This window comes from Cynocephalus volans, chromosome 1 (genome assembly GCF_027409185.1).
Source record: "Cynocephalus volans isolate mCynVol1 chromosome 1, mCynVol1.pri, whole genome shotgun sequence".
Lineage (NCBI taxonomy): Eukaryota > Metazoa > Chordata > Mammalia > Dermoptera > Cynocephalidae > Cynocephalus > Cynocephalus volans.
The window spans coordinates 22,122,757-22,139,525 of record NC_084460.1 but is presented as its reverse complement, the minus strand read 5'-3'; the positions used below and the strand labels follow the sequence as shown (position 1 = coordinate 22,139,525).

The following is a 16,769-nucleotide window of genomic DNA, read 5'->3' as shown; positions in this document are numbered from 1 at the left end:
CTTTATTGTATTTATCTGTGGGAGACCAATTTGAAAATATTATAGAACTTTAGCATATAAAAAATAGCTTTACAGTTTTGGGGATAGTAAAGTGTTGATCTGTCTCCTCTCAGGAAAGAATTTGACAAGAGGCAGTTTGGACTAATAGAATTTCCTTTGCAGAGACTGATTGTCTTCAGCTCTGTTTCAGTATAAGAATTTAATTCATATGTCTGGCTTTGTCTTTATTATAATTTTTGATTTAAGCTTATTATGTAAGCTGTTTGAAATAATTTGTCCTATTAGGTGTAAAAGATTCAATACAAAGTTTTCCAGGTATTGGGGCTTTTAGAAAGACACTTCCCATCTGCATTTCAGATTATGCAGGCCTAAACTTGTTTTAGAATCTTCAGTATACATTTTACATGTGTTCTTATCTAAATATAATCAGAATACAAAACAAGTGGAAAAAGTCATCTGCCATGTATATAGTGTTTCTTTTGTCTCATGAAAAATATGTAAATGTACAAATATTAGTGCTAATGCCATATTTGTTGGATTAGTTTACAGTGATAACTCTCCTCTTATTGAGAAGATTCAAGCATTCGAAAAATTTTTCACGAGGCGTATTGATTTATATGATAAGGTAAGATTCCTCTACAGCAAAGCTGCTGGTCCATTTTTATGTATCATCTTATTGACAATGTATTTGAGATGCTAGGGATTGTGATCATAGGCACTGGAACCAGACTGCCTTGGTTCAGATCCCAACTCTGCCATTTACCTGCAGTGTGGACTTTGGTGAATTACTAAATTTCTCTGTACTTCAGTATTCTCATCTATCAGTTAGAGGTAATAGCATGAGTCCTTACCTCAAAGGGTTGTTAAGAGGCATAAATAAATTAATGTACTTAAAATGTTAGAATCATGCTTGGCACAAAGCTTATAGTTCTATATTACTTACCATTGTCACCTTATAATCATATGGTTTCTCAAAGTGTAAATTGAATGCTTAGTTACGGTATTTGACTCCAAAAAAACCAATCATTGTTTTCATACTTTTATATTTTACAGGATGAAATAGAAAGAAAGGGAAGTATTTTGGTGGATTTTAAAGAACTGACAAAAGATGATGAAGTAACTAACTTGATACCAAATATAGCAAATGAACTAAGAGATGGGCCTGAGAAAACCTTGGCTTGCATGGGTCTGGCAATACATCAGGTAAATATTTTGTGCTGACTTTTGTCAGAATTTTAAAGGAAGATTTCACAATAATGGTACTTTCTCCAAAAGATACTTAGCTTTTACCAAAAGTTGTTGGCTAGAACTGAAAGGTTGCAGTTCTGTCCTAAAATATACCATTCCATTCCATATACAATAGCTTACCTAAATATAACATTTACTTCTAACTTATTTGAATTAGTTTAATCTCATTAAAGATTGTGCCGAAACTAAACCATGTTTTGAAGGAGCTGTACAATCTCAAAATAAGACAAGGCAGTTTGGTGTTATCAGTTATGAACTTGGAGCAAAAAGACCAACCTCAGACCTAGATTCTGTGGCAGGAGGCAAATCACTTAATCTTCCCGAGCATCCCATATATAAAATGGAAATAGTAATATGTACTGTATCCCTATTCCTGAGTTTTTCTCAGGGTTAGATGATACAACATGTATGAAAGCATTTTTAGGCTAGCAAATAGATAGATGCTTCAAGGTAAAGAGTAGCAGATCTCAGGACAGGCACAGTTAAAATGCTGGGTGTATTCAGAGGTAAAGATAAGATGCTCAGCTGTTGGGGAAGAATGGGGAAAGCCCAAAGGAAGATGTTGCATAGGTGGTGGGGTTTGTGATAGGTCTTAAAGGGGTAGCTAGACTTTGGACATAGAGCAAGTGAGGTAAGGATATCCAAGTACAAGGAACAGTTCATCACAAAGATGTGTACATTGCTAGGACCCCTGAACTGGGAACCTGGACTGTTGTCTTCAGACTCATCTGGCTCATTATTTCCCCACATTCAAGTCATCACATCCTTTTGTTTCTCTTTATAAAATTTCTGCTAAATCCACCTCCTTTCCATCCTTTCTTCTTCTGTCTTAGGCTATGTCTTCATTATCATTCCTAAACTGTTGCTACACTTTGTAAAAATGATCTGTCCTTGGAAACTGGTGACTCTTTTATACTAAATGGAGTCTAGATCCTTTATATGTCACTGAAGTTCTCTCCACTACTCTCCTTCATTCACTGTTATCCAACTAGACTGAGCTCCCTCTAGTATTCTCTAAATAGTCCTACCTCTTGCATGTGCTGTCCATTCAACATAGAATTCCCTTCACCTCATATATCCAAATTCTTTGAGCCTAGCTCAGTTGTCTCTCCCTAAAACCTTTCTCATAATCTCTTTGCATGATATTTTTTTCTATATATCTTTATGGTCTTTGTAACAATTATAGCTGTGTATATGCATCTTATTTTGCCTCTTAGATCGTCAGCATACTGCTTTGTACACAAGTAGGCTTTAAATATTTTATTTAATGTCAAATGCCAAGGGATCAGGTATTGGGTATTTTAAAGGTCATCTTTATTTTCTCTATCTTAATTACTAAGTGAATATAGAGAAGTAGAAAAATATTTTTTTACTAGAACTCAGGAGGTAGAAGTAGCTTTGGGGGCTACTATGAGAACTTTTATTACTAGGTTTAGTTAGGACAGAAAGTAGCGGACAGGGATGCTGTAGTTTTCTAGTCCAAGGACAACAAGCTCTCATGTGAAACATAATCCACTTAAATAAGTAGTTGTATTAGTCCCTTTTCTGTCACTTATAACAGAATACCTGAAACTGGGTAACTTATAAAGAAATGAAATTTATTTCTTACAGTTTTAGAGGCTGGGAAGCCCACAGTCCAGGGGGTGAATCTGGTGAAGGCCTTCTTCTGGGTGGGAACTCACTACAGGGTTCCATGGAGATACAGGCAATTACACAACGAAGATGGCGAGAGCTCTTTAACATGCTCACTAGCTCTCCTTATAAACCCACGAGTGCCACTGCTGTGACGACCCACTAAACCATTAACTCATTACTCCCAAATGGATTAATTTACTCACAATCCAGTCACCTCTTAAAGGGCCCCCCATCTTTCAACGCTGCCATAATCTGATTTCCCATCCTCTTAACACTGTTACGGTGGGGATCAAGCTTCAGTGAGTTTTGGGGGTACATTCAATCCACAGCAGTTGTCATAATTAAATATCAGATTTTTAAAAGGCTGTTAGAGTTCTGTTTATATTTTGTTTTGTTCTGAACTGTTTATAAACTTCACATTCTCCATAAAAGAGTTCTACTTAAAGAGGTTATTTTATTTTTTTAAATTTTTTTCAACTTTGGAGTAAATGTCTGTCCTGTTTAGGTATTAACTAAGGACCTTGAAAGGCATGCAGCTGAATTACAAGCCCAAGAAGGATTGTCTAGTGATGGAGAAACAATGGTAAATGTGCCCCACATTCATGCAAGGTGAGGGATTTGCTGGTATTAAAGAATTATTTAGAATAGGAGACTAAAGACTCTTTAAGAATGAGAACCTCATTTTATAAAAAGCAAGGAAATGAGTAAAAAATGTATGCGTTCTTTGCTATCTCATTGATCATCATATCAAAGTGAACCCAGTGAAAATTATTTAAAGACAGAAATGAACATATTCTGCCCAAATAAGTTAATTTCCCAACCTGCATGTTTTTGTAAACGTTGATTTTGGTCTTGAAGACCATGCTGTCTAAATTTAATAATCTGTATAATACACTAAGTTGTGTGTATTTTGTTAAATTATTAGGTTTCTACAAGACACAAGGGAGTAAAAAAATTTATTTTGTCTTTCTTGAATTTGTCTTTATTGTATTTTCAGGTTTTAAATTCATTAGAAGAGATAAATAAGTTAATTATCATGGCTTTGTTTTTCTTCTCCAGAATTTATAGAAAACATTTTCAAACAGTTCTTTAAAAAGCAGTTAGAAACCCAAAAGTTGTTCAATTGTACATTTTTCTTTTGGCATCAGTTTTCTTTTTTTTTTTTTTTTTAAAAAAATTCCCTCTTTTTCCCTGGAGAACAGCTTATAGGATAAGAAGAAAAGGGAAAATTTAGCATTTTTTTTTTTTTTTTTAAGAATGACTTAATTCTTGTGAAATTTCTGATATATAAAGGGATGGTATGGTTTGAGAATTCTATTAGTTGCTCCTAAAAGGAACTTGTGAAATGTGAACAACCTCATCTTTCTGTTCATTGTAAACTTATACATGAATAAGTTCCTGTTTTGTTTTTAGGATTTACAACTATGAGCCCTTGATGCAGCTCAAGAACGTTCGAGCAAATTGCTATGGAAAATACATTGCCCTAAGAGGGACAGTGGTTCGCGTTAGTAATATAAAGCCTCTTTGCGCCAAGATGGCTTTTCTTTGTGCTGCATGTGGAGAAGTTCAGAGTTTTTCTTTACCAGATGGAAAATATAATCTTCCCACAAAGGTGACATTTTTCTTTCTTTTTTTTTTTTTTAGTTAATGATCTCAATTAGCTTTATTGCATAACCTCTTATTCCATAAAATAGAATAAGTGTTCCCAGGTGATATGTTCTTAAACTGCTTCTTTATTTATCTTGGTAAAAAAGGCAAATCAATTTACAGAAAATATTGCCCAATATTTCTGAACACAGGTTATTTTTATTTTTATCTTTGAAATTGTGAAATACTTCAGGGTACGGAAAATACAGAAACAAATAAAATATTCCTCTACCCACCACATAGAATTTACATTTTTCAGCTCCAAATATATTTTTAAAGGTATAAAGCATCACTGATACAATTAGTGTCTCTTTTTTTAATTATTTATTTATTTATTTATTTTTGGGCAGCTGGCCAGTAAAGAGATCGAATCCTGGACCTTGGTGTTATCAGCACCATACTCTAACCAACTGAGCTATCAGACGAGCGCCTAGTGTCTCTTTTTTACCCTTTGCCAGTACCATTCCCAGACAATCATTATTCTGAAGTCAATGTGCATCTTTTCTATTTACGTTTTTGTATTTTGACTTTGTCGGTACACACATCAAGTTTTCTTTCCTTATTCCTTTTACTGTTTGGAAGTGATGTGTTTTGTTTTTTTTCTTCTTTATTATTAACTTTTAAAAAAACTATATATTTTAAAACTATAGAAAAATGCACAGGCTAATGTTACAAACATGTCTGTATTCACCATTATGAGTTACCAAATATTAATATTTTGTTATTTTAGCTTAATTTTTTAACAAAAAATATGTAGTTAAAGTTGAAGTGTTTGTTCCCCTCCCCAGTGCCATTCCCTTTGTTCTGTCCCTGGAGGCAGCCACTATTCTGAAGTGGCAGGTATTCTTCAAGTCTACATTTTTATTCTTGACTATATCTGTAAGGTTAGTTTTGTTGTGTTGTGTTTACATAAGCAGTATACTGAATGTAACATTCTGTGATTTTTTTTTTTTTCACTTGGTTATTTTGGAGTTCTAGCTATTTTAAATACATACCTAATTCTTTCATTTTTACTTTTGTGAAGTATTCTGTTAAATGAATAGCCACTATTTATCCATTTTCCTGGTTGTAGACATTTGTGTTGTTTCCAGTTTTTTACAACTAGAAATGATGCTACAGAGAACATTCTTGTACATGTCTCCTTAGCAGAAAGTTATAGTCTATACTTATTTTTAACTTTATTAGATGTTGGCAAGTTGCTTTCTAGAGTATTGGTCCTTACTTATACCCCTATTGTTAGTGTTAAGCAGTAACCACTTTCCCATATTTTCATTAATATTTGGTATTGTTAGACTTATTAATTTTTGCCAGTCTGATGGGTGTAAAATGGTGTTTCATTTATAATCTGAATTTTGATGATTTCTCTTATGGTTGGTGCATCTTTTCATACCTTTATTGGCCATTCAGTTTCCTTCTTCATTGAATTTTCTATTTATATCTTCTGTTCATTTTCCTGTTGGTTTATTGATAGAAGTTATTTATATATTCTAGGTGATAATCATTGTTGCCTGTATACATTACAAATATCTTCTCCCAGTCTTTGGTTTGTTTTTTAACTTTGTGATGCTTTCTGTTGTACAGATTTACATTATGACATGGTCAAATTGATCAGTCTTTTCCTTCTCAACTTGTACATTTTATGCCCTGCTTAAGAAGGCTTTCCTCATTCAAGCATTATAAACACACTTCCTACATTTTCTTCTAATACCTTTCTATTTTTTGATTTTTGGATTTTTTTCCCACCACTCCACCCTGTCCTTCCCTCACCCCTCCTAAGTTTTGTTTTTTGTATGTAAATCTTTTGTCCAATTGGAATTTAATTTTATGAATGGCATGGAACTAGGGATCTGATTTTTAAGAGAAAAGCCATTTGTCCTGTCACTATTTATCAATTAGGCCCTTTATTGCCACTCATGTGTAGTGCTTCCTCTGTAGTACACTGTGCTCTTATAGTCATGTGAGTCTGTTTCATTTCATTGGCCCTGTACCAGCTCTATATTATCTTATTTCTGTTGATCTTATTAAAACTTTTGATAAGGCAGAGATTCTTGCCCTGTCTGTATTCTTTTCCAGAGTTGCCTTTACCATCTTTGGACTTTGATAAATTTAACATTTATTAAATTGTTAGTCATGTAAACAGTTGAATTCTTAGTGAAGTAGAGAATTCATTAAAGAATTTAAAAATAGAAATACATAATGTTTATGTTTGAAATTCCTAGGGCTTCTGTCTCTTACAGGAAGAACATGGTGTTTTAGAATCATTTGTTGGTTCTGAGTAATCAGTGGTGTTGATAAATGGGTGTCATCTATTATTTGTCTTGGCTTAAGGTTTAAGGTACAGCCTTTAGCTCAGAGGCCAGAATTTAAATCTTGTGTTAAGCCAAATATTTTCTGTAAACAGTATTTGTTCAAAGTATTTCTATGCCCTCTAATAAAGTGGGTAGTAATGCTGACTCATTAGGTGAGTGATAGTGTGAAGTAGTCCTGCATGTTTCTGAACTGCAGTGAATTGAGATGACCATAAAAATGGCTGTTTCAGGTGATCTCTGTTCCAGTTACTGTTGCTGCACAACAGATCAACCTAAAACTTAGTGGCTCAAAATAACAATCATTTTATTATTTCTTATGATTTCTATGGGTCAAGAGTTTGGAAGAACTACTCATCTGAGTCGTTCTGGCTCTCGGTCTCTCATGGTGTTTTAGTCAGATGGTGGCTGGTACAGCAGGGTGGCTTGGGGCTGGCCTGGCATCTCTGTCTTCTCCATGCAATCTATGTGTGGGCTGGTTTTGACTTCTCTCACACAGTATGGCAGCTCAGGGCACTCAGTCTGCTCGTATGGCTGCTGGCAGCTTCAAAGCAAAGAGGTCCAGCTGATAGGCAGAAATGGCTTTGCCTTTTATGAGCTAGCCTCAAAAGTCATATGGCATCACTTCTGACACAAAAAGAGACTTGAAGAGAGAGCTGGGGGAATTAAAAAGACCTAGGAAAGGCTTTTAAAAAAGGAGAAGATTGAGGATGGGTTTATGGGACTGAATGAGAGGGGCCATTCAAGTAGTGGAAGACTGCATTGGCACAGAGGAAGCAAGAGCTCTTGGTGAGAGAGGTGAACGAGGAGGCTTATATACCCACAGTAATAATAATAGAGCAGTACGTGAGAGGACCAACTAGAAAAGTGCCTTGAAAGCTCATGATATTGCATCACTGCAGGAGGAAATAGAAAGCCATTACAGCTCTTTAGCAGATTGTGCTTTAATAACATCCTGAGACCAACTTCTAAAACAATATTAACGAAGTATTTTAACTTAACTCTTCCTGAGATGTGATCATAGTTTATCAAAATCTGAATGGGAATTACTCTTGTTGCAGTGTCCTGTGCCAGCATGTCGAGGGAGGTCATTTACTGCTCTCCGCAGCTCTTCTCTTACAGTTACAATGGACTGGCAGTCGATCAAGTAAGCAATCAGACTGTTAAATAAAAGGCAGGTTTTAGGTCTTTCCTACTGCAGAGCAAATCTATAATTTTACTGAATTATATTGTAATTTTTATCTGTAAACAATGATAAAGTGTATAATAGAAAGTTTATTTGATGAATTTTAGTGTTTAAAAAATAATTGTCTTTATTTGGAATTTATTCTTTATCAAATTCCAGAAAGGATTTGATATGCAAATATTAAGTCCTGTTGCTACTAAGAAATAGTTCATTTTATGTCTTAATTATATGATTCATTGAACTGGTTGGAGGCCATAAATAAAGCTATATTATTCTTTCCATAACAAGCTGTGATAGAAATAATATTGAAGTTTTCACATAAAGAATCCCTTAAAAGTGGGCTTGTTTCATTTCATGTTCTCACTGTCCATGAAGCATTTTACTAAAAGCTTTTTTTAAACTATTTTTTTTCCTGCAAGTCAGATAGGTTTTTCTGCGTATTTTTCATCCAATAATTTATTCAATTTTTTTCTAGCCATAGGCCCATAATTCATCCCTAAATATAAAATAACGGGTAGGTTTTTTTTTTAAGTGTATTTATTTATTAATATTATTATTTTACACTCTAAGATGTTTTTGCAGAGCAGTTGGAGGGGGGAATAATGGATAGTTTTGAAGTCAGAGTGCTTTCCAGGAAACCTGGCTGAAACAGGAGATAGTCCTATAAAACTAAGAACCTAGGGAAAAGATGAGGTGACTTACTACTAAGCCCTGTCCTAGCTTCACCCCCTTCTGCCTTGTAAAAATGAAGACCAACATATGTAATAATTAGCTGTATACCATGCTGAGATTTTTACGAACACCCCATTTTATAAATGTGGAAATGTTTAAGACTCTTGAGCATGATCATATACCCCATCATTAGTAGAGCCTGATTTCCAGCCAGGTCTGTGGGACTTTCACTGCTGAAGGGGGGATGAGGACATCAGAAGTACTACAGGCTTTATAAAGGTATTTATGCAGAGAGGATTGATGGTGATTTAACTATTTGAACAAAATCTCTTGGCTTTCAGGTAAAAATAACAGACAAGAAAATAGGATTTGAATGATGATCTCTTGATATTAGGAAATCAAACTTAGGGATAGATGATTGAGAAGAGGCTATTTTATTTATATCCTTTTCTTGAATCTTTAAAAATAAGGTATTGCTCAAATTCACTTTAAATGAGTTATAGTAAAACTTTGTCAATATGATATTAACTTATGTAATTGTATTCTATAGATAAAGTAACTTTTTGCCTTAGAACAAAGGTCTCTTTCCTGCCATATACAGCAAATTCAATTTCTGTTTTTTTCTGAAACTTAGCTTGGGATGACCATAAGGAATTAAATTATTATTTCTCAACCAGTGCACTGAACATCTGGATTCTTCAATGTGACAACCTTATAATGTATATCACAGCCTTATAGTTGCAGCAGTCTCTGTTCCTAGAAGTTCATTTGATGAAAAAACTCACGATATGTGCAGAAATAGTTTGCTGAATGTATGTTTTCACACTGTTGCTAAAAAATTGGGAACAGACTAAACATCTGAAGAAAATTATGAGAATGGTAAACTGGATTATTATGTAGCCACTAAAGGTGGTGATGTAGGAAAATATTTTTAAATGTCAACAAAAAATGTTTACAATGTGTTCAGTGAAAAAGCAGGTCACAGAATGTTATCTACAGTTTAATCCTCGCTTTATTTTCTAAGAAATTAAAAACAAAACACTGGCAAGAAATGCAAAAATGTGTCAGGAGTATACTGTCTGGGAGGTGAGATTGGAGTTACTGTTATTTTCTTCCTTTTGTTCATCTGTATTTTTAAAATTTTCTAAGGGAGACACATAGAAATACATTTTCTTTTAATAAGAAAAGTCTAAACATCTAATTTGTTAAAGCAAGGCGATCTTTGCAAGTGTTGTTATGAGACTTTTCATTCCACTCTGCCAATTTTTGAATGTGCGTTGAAGGTGAAGGTGGTGGGTAACCAGGGAGCCAGGGTTTGAAATCATGTGGGTTAGGTGGGACCTAATGCCTGGCCGTGACCTGAATGAAGAGAATTGGGAGATAATCTAGATATAGAATGAATGTATTCTAAAATTATTATTTTAGTGTTCACTGATTGTATTTACACTAATTAAATAAAAAAAGTTTTAAAGCAATACATGTAAATGTTTTTAAAAATTCAATCAGTATAGAAGGCCACAGTCCCCACACCTTCCTGTTACCCAGTACGTAACTTAAATGACATTCTTGAGTCTCTTCACTTAATGTCATCTACTCTATGTGAGCGCAGGACTTTTGAGACATTGTACCTGCTTTCACATCTACCTGTAGACTTTCTTAGTTCTGATGTAACTTTAAATCATCAAAGCTTACCTTCTGTTTTCTAACCATAAATTGTCTTCCAGTCTATTTATTATGTCTTGTCTAAAAAAAGCCCAATAAACAGCATTTACATTTTTAAGATAATGTGAATACTGTTTTATTAAGATAATGTGAATACTGTTTTACAAAGAACCAAGTAAGGTAATCAAATGCCAAGAAAAGGAGATGTAATGTATGTCAGTGGAATTTTTTTGTTCTGTTTTTTTGTTGTTTTTTTTGCCTGTTAAATGAAAATGTTCCAAGCATCAAAATCAAATTGTCTTTTCTTATCCTCCCTCCACTGGTTCCGAATTATTTCATGTTTTAGTGTGCTTCATATTTGGACTGTAACTTTGTTGTTTAGCACTCTTTTCCCCTAAGGTTTCTAAGTGTTGGTTTTTCTTCTTAGAGTATGCTTCACCATGATTTTCTGTTTTCTCTTAAATATACTATGGAATGCATGGAATTCACCTTTAAAAAAAAATCTGCTTCATCCTGGGATTTTGCATCATTGCACTGCTGGATTAGGCCACTGTTCTGTTGGACTTTATATATATATATATATTTTTTTGACCGGTAAGGGGAGGGAAACCCTCGGCACGGTGTTTTCTGCACCATGCTCAGCCAGTGAACGCACCAGCCATCCCTATATAGGATCCGAACCCTCGGCACTACCAGCGCTGCAGTCTCCTGAGTGAGCCATGGGGCCGGCCCTTTGTCTTCTATTTTTGAAAATTATAATTTTGTTTTTCTAGAGAATATTCTCAAGTAAATCTTCAGAAGGTGTGCTGGGGAGGTAAAATGTTCTGGGTCCTTGCATGTCTAAAAATGTCTTTATTTGGATTTTAGCATGGGTAAAAGTTTGCTTGGCTATTGAAGTCTATTTTGTTATAATTTTCCCTGCTAGTGATGAGAGATCTGGTGCTGGTCTGATTCTCATTTTTTTGAAGGGACTGGACTTTTCTCCCCTCTTTGTAATCTTTTTATCTATGGTGTTCTGAAACAGTGAAGGTATATCTAGTTATGGCTTTGTCCTGCTTGATACTGACAGGTCCTTTTGTTTTCAAAAGGATGTTTTCTCTTTTTGGGCTTCCTATCATCCCTTGTTTTGTTCATCTATCTAAATTTCCCTCCCCCTTTCATTTTCTTTGTGCTATTTTCTAGATTTCTTTGGCTTTTTTCTTGTATCCTTTCTACAAATGTTTGATTTTTATATACATATTTTTAATTTTCTAAATTTCACCCTTGTTTTCCTTTTTATAGCAGCTTATGCTTTTTTTATGATGGTAGCATTTTCTCAAAACTCTTAGGCAGTTTTTTGCGTATTTTTAATGTTTGTCTCCTCCCTGAATTATTGCCAGTTCATTCTCAAATGTCTAGTGAAGAATAAGAAATTACTTGCAATAGACAGGATAGGTTTCCTTTGCTATTTTGTAGGCAGGAGTTTTTACAGGCAGTTTTTCTTCATCCCTGAATAAGAAGGTAGGGGTTTTGACTATTAAATTTTGTTTTTTAAATGTGTTTGAATTAGGATTGGGCTTCTCAAATGCCAGAATGAGGAGGTTTTATTCTGGAGCTCTGATATACTCAATGGATGCCTTAATTCCTCTCACAGAGGGGATGGGTCCATTTCCTTACAAGTGCTCTGGTTTTTGCCAGATGGTAAAGTCCCCATTCTTCCCCTACTTGTTCATCCACCTTCCAGAAAAAATCTGAACAGCTATTCCATGACTTATCTTTCAGGTGATTCTTTTTTTTTCTTCCAGCCATCCACTCTGGTTTCCATTCCTGCTGCCTCTCACTTGGAAGCTTATTTAGGGCTCTGCTGAGAACATTGACTCCCACTTCTCTTGTACCCTTGTAACTTTTGCCTGTGTTTATTCTGGACTTCATTTTGTTTTATCCATCAGAACTTTCCCATTTGCTGTTTTCAAAAATTTCATTAATATCTCATTTGCTGATGACACTTTTGCATGCCCCAAAATTGCTTTGACTCTCATTTAGGTGGACATTTCGGAAGGAGGCTAGGCACATGCACATGCTCATTATACTATCCTGAATTGGAAATGCTGAAGTAATTTTAGATACACCATTGATCTTTTTAAAACTAATCTGCCCTTTATCTAGCTCAGCACCATGTGGATCCCAAATAGTTAACATGTTGAAAACCAACCCAAAGTATGTATTCTAAATAAAAACTTTAACTTTTTAGAATCCAGGAGCTAATGTCTGATGATCAGCAAGAAGCGGGTCGGATTCCACGAACGATAGAATGTGAGCTTGTTCATGATCTTGTGGATAGCTGTGTCCCAGGAGACACAGTGACTGTTACAGGCATTGTCAAAGTCTCAAATGCTGAAGAAGGTATGGTATAACTCCTTCCTTATTTTGATTGTCTCTCAATAATGATTTGTCAGCATTCATCTCTTCTCTTTTTAAGACACTTCTGAATCTGAAAGAATTTAGTTAATTCTTTGTTGCTTACATAAAATGAAACTTTTCCTCTAAAATAAAGGTTTATTTGTAGCTCACTGTGACATTCTTTTACATTCAGTTGAATCATTGTAGGAAAAATGAAAGTACCAATGACCACATTTAATGCTTTCAATTTACAGGTTCTCGAAATAAGAATGACAAGTGCATGTTTCTTTTGTACATTGAAGCAAATTCTATTAGCAATAGCAAAGGACAGAAAAAGACTGAGGATGGGTGTAAGCACGGAACATTGATGGAGTTCTCACTTAAAGACCTTTATGCCATTCAAGAGATTCAAGCTGAAGAAAACCTGTTTAAACTCATTGTCAAGTATGTATGAGGTTATCTGAAGTTTTATTACATATATGCATGTTGGGGATATTCTTGGCTGAAAGTACAAAAAACTAGTCAAAACATTCAGGAAACCACAGTCCACAAGCTAAATCCAGCTCACTACCTGTTTTGGTATGGCCCATGAACAAACTGTGGTTTTTATATCATTTAAGGTTGAAAAAAATAGAAGAATATTTCATGATACACAAAATTATATGAAATTCAGATTTCAGTGTCCATAAATAAAGCTTTATTATAACACAGCCACACTCATTCATTTATGGAGTGTCTATGGCTGCTTCTGTGCTACAGTGGCAGAGTTGAGTAGTTGCAACAGAGAATATGGCTCATGTATATTTCTCCTCTGGCTCTTTACAGAACAAGTTTGCTGATCTCTAGTTTAAACAGTAAAGGAATATTTACTATCTCACACAAGAAGTTTGTTACTCAACAGAAGAGTAAGGGGACAGTGAATTCCAAAGCCATTTCAATTATTTGTACGTAAGGTGTTGTTTACTTTGAAAAAGTAAAAAAGAGATTCAAATAGAAGTCACTCGCATTCAAGAAGTATTTCATACTGTTGTTTATTTCCTTTTTATTGCCACACAGTACAGAAGAAGCAAAGTAGAGGCATTTTTGCTTTGGTAGTTAAGAGTTTTTCTTTGGAGACAAACCTAAGTTAGAAACCTACTTCAGCCATTTCCTTCCAGTGAGATCTGGGGCATGTTACTTAATTTCTTCTTCATTTTTACCATTATAAAATGGAAATAATAAAACCTGCTTCAGCAGGTTGTTCTGAAGATTAATTGGGATTTATAATGTACTTAACATAATTAATGCAACATGCTGTTATTTTTAATACTTTTTTAGAACTTTTTGGATAATTTTGAAGAAATAGGAGAAAACAAGAGAGATTGAATAATAGATGTACTTAAGAGAGGTAGAGTAATGAGAAGATTTTGAAATGCATTGTATTAGAAATATTGATCTTGTCATACTTTCCCGTTCACTTAGGCTTTGGGCTCTAGGATAATATGATGCTTTTTCTTTCAGTCTTTTATGGGTTAATTAGTCAACTGAGTTAAATATAGAGTTTCTCAGAGTTTTTTGTCCTTAAAGCCTCAGAGATATCCCTCTGCCATCCAGACCCACCCTGGGAAAGAGGGTGGAGGGTGTGATCTGGGTGTGAGTGGTCAGTGAGCAGGTGGCCAAGAAGCAACCTGGTTGAGGATCAAAACACCTTATGATTTGTTCTTTTACTGGTTATAAATAAAAACTGAACATTTGCAGTGGTGTTTCTTCTGCCATACTTATAGAAAATAAGTTAGTATGAAAAACCTGGGTTTTCATTCAACAGTTTGCTTTTTCCCTGTATTTGTGATTTTAGCATCAAAACTATAATTTTTCATGGTTCTACATTTATTAATCTAGCAGGGATTGGTAAATTAGTTGGCTGCATATTTTTGTAAATAAAGCCTTATTAGAACACAATCACACACAATTAATTTGCATATTGTCAATGATTGCTATCACACTAAAATTTGAGTAGTTGTGACTGAGACAGTAAAACCTGCAAAGCTGAAAATTTTTACTTCCTGGCCCTTTAAGAAAAAATTTGTCGACCTATGCTAGATAGCAAATGGAAGACCATGAAAGGAGAGTGGAGAAGACAGTGTTTAGGTTCTGTAGAAGCAATGATTTGGGTAAACATAGTTTATTTGGGAGGTGATCCTGGAAATACTGGTAGGAGAATGGAGAAGTAATACAGAGAAAGGATTACAGTCAATATATGGTTACTTAATGAACAGCATCCAGGGCACAATCCTTCTGAGGCCTCTTTTATACTCCACAATGCAAAACTAGTCTCAGTATTTTTCCATCTAAGAGCCTGCATTTGGGGTGCTCCCAGAATATTAAATACTGCATCCTGCCTGCTGGTGGTGCTTCTGTGGCTGTAGAAAGCCCCTTAGCAGACAGGTGCAGGTGTTTGGTAGGCAGCCAGCAGTGATTATGCAGGAACATGCTGAACAGTGAGTGCCAAGGGGATATGGGCAGGACACGAACTTCTGTGTATTAAAAGGGGATAAAAATTCACATTTTACTCCCGATTATATCTCTTCCACCCTATCAATTTTTGTTTGCTCCTTGTTTATAAAATTGATAAATATAAATATACATTTTTATATTCATATTTTTATTTAATCTGACCTTTTGAATTGAGATGAAAAAATGAAATTTTATCCCATCTTAAGTATAGAGTTCACTTTTTTTTTTTTTTTTTTTGGTAGCTGTCTGATAAGGGGATCCAAACCCTTGACCTTGGTGTTATAACACCTCATTCTAACAAACTGACCTGACTGGCCAGCCCTGAATTCACTCTTTAGTCTCCTTTCAGTTACTTGGCTTCAGAGGTCTAACGATATCTATTCACATAAAACATAATGTTATCCTGTGTCCTGAAGTGGAAGACCACGATTATGATGCATTTTAAAGACTTTTTCTGTAAAAAGATCAAAAGATATTTGATTACTTTAAGATGCTTTGTAAGTATCCTGTCTCTTATACAGGCACAATTTTTAAACCATTCTTTCTTTACAGAATTTTGAAAAATTTATTGTAAGAATAAAATTTCTTGAGTTCCCTGAGGATGTAAATTTTTTTGTCTTTTTTATGCTAAATAAGATGAGTTAAGCAACTTGTAAAATAGATCTTTTAATGGGTCAATGAAGTATAAGTTAGAATTTATACATTGTATTCTGTTTTTCAGCTCACTTTGCCCTGTCATTTTTGGTCATGAAGTAAGTATTTTACTTTATCATTCAAAAAATATATGAAGTTGGCAAAAATAATATATAAAGACTTTATAAAAATTAGCTAATTTCTGTTGGCCAGTTATTCATGTTTTAATATAAATCTTTATTCGTCACAAATGATGTGGATGACAAACTACAGACCCTTGTGAGAAAAAAAACGCCTACCAATTACAGTTAATAGGAATGGGCTTTTTAAAAAGTGACTGGACACTTAAAGTGTTAAAGCAGAAACTAACAGATATTTCTCATTATTGTGGAATGGATTTATGCATTGCAAGATAGGTATTTACTTAGTAATTTCCAAGATATCTTTCTGTTTTTATGTGTTTTTAAGTTTTTGCTTTCTAATTATTTACATTATAGAAGTTTAAGTTTTTAGATTTCTTTAAAAAAAATTAAAGTTCAATCATGCTTTAAAAAAAATTCCCAAACAAATCAATGTTGTAAACATAGAAGGAGGAACATCCCTTTTGCTAGTTATCTCTATGTTTTTCTTACTGTTTCTTTTTTTTTTCTCCCTCTCTTCTTTCATACTTGAGCTTGTTAAAGCAGGTTTGGTATTAGCACTTTTTGGAGGAAGCCAGAAATATGCAGATGACAAGAACAGAATTCCAATTCGAGGAGACCCACATGTCCTTGTTGTTGGAGATCCAGGCTTAGGAAAGAGTCAGATGCTACAGGTAGAAAATCAGTCATTCAGTATTTGGCCTTGTGCTTATAAAATGCATGAATAATTATTCACAAGTGAATTTTCTCAGAGCATGTAGTGTTTGT

The 16,769-nt window shown here is 34.4% G+C and overlaps 1 protein-coding gene across 1 annotated transcript in view; it reads left to right on the top strand.

The window, feature by feature from the left end:
* Positions 1-16,769, top strand: part of MCM8 (minichromosome maintenance 8 homologous recombination repair factor) — a 42,387-nt gene that overhangs the window by 3,007 nt on the left and 22,611 nt on the right. The window contains exons 4-12 of the mRNA XM_063101936.1: positions 543-625; positions 1,054-1,203; positions 3,389-3,492; positions 4,297-4,495; positions 7,898-7,983; positions 12,587-12,738; positions 12,990-13,179; positions 15,950-15,980; positions 16,535-16,675. Coding sequence (XP_062958006.1) covers positions 543-625; positions 1,054-1,203; positions 3,389-3,492; positions 4,297-4,495; positions 7,898-7,983; positions 12,587-12,738; positions 12,990-13,179; positions 15,950-15,980; positions 16,535-16,675 — 1,136 coding nt within the window. The remainder of the gene's footprint in view (positions 1-542; positions 626-1,053; positions 1,204-3,388; positions 3,493-4,296; positions 4,496-7,897; positions 7,984-12,586; positions 12,739-12,989; positions 13,180-15,949; positions 15,981-16,534; positions 16,676-16,769) is intronic.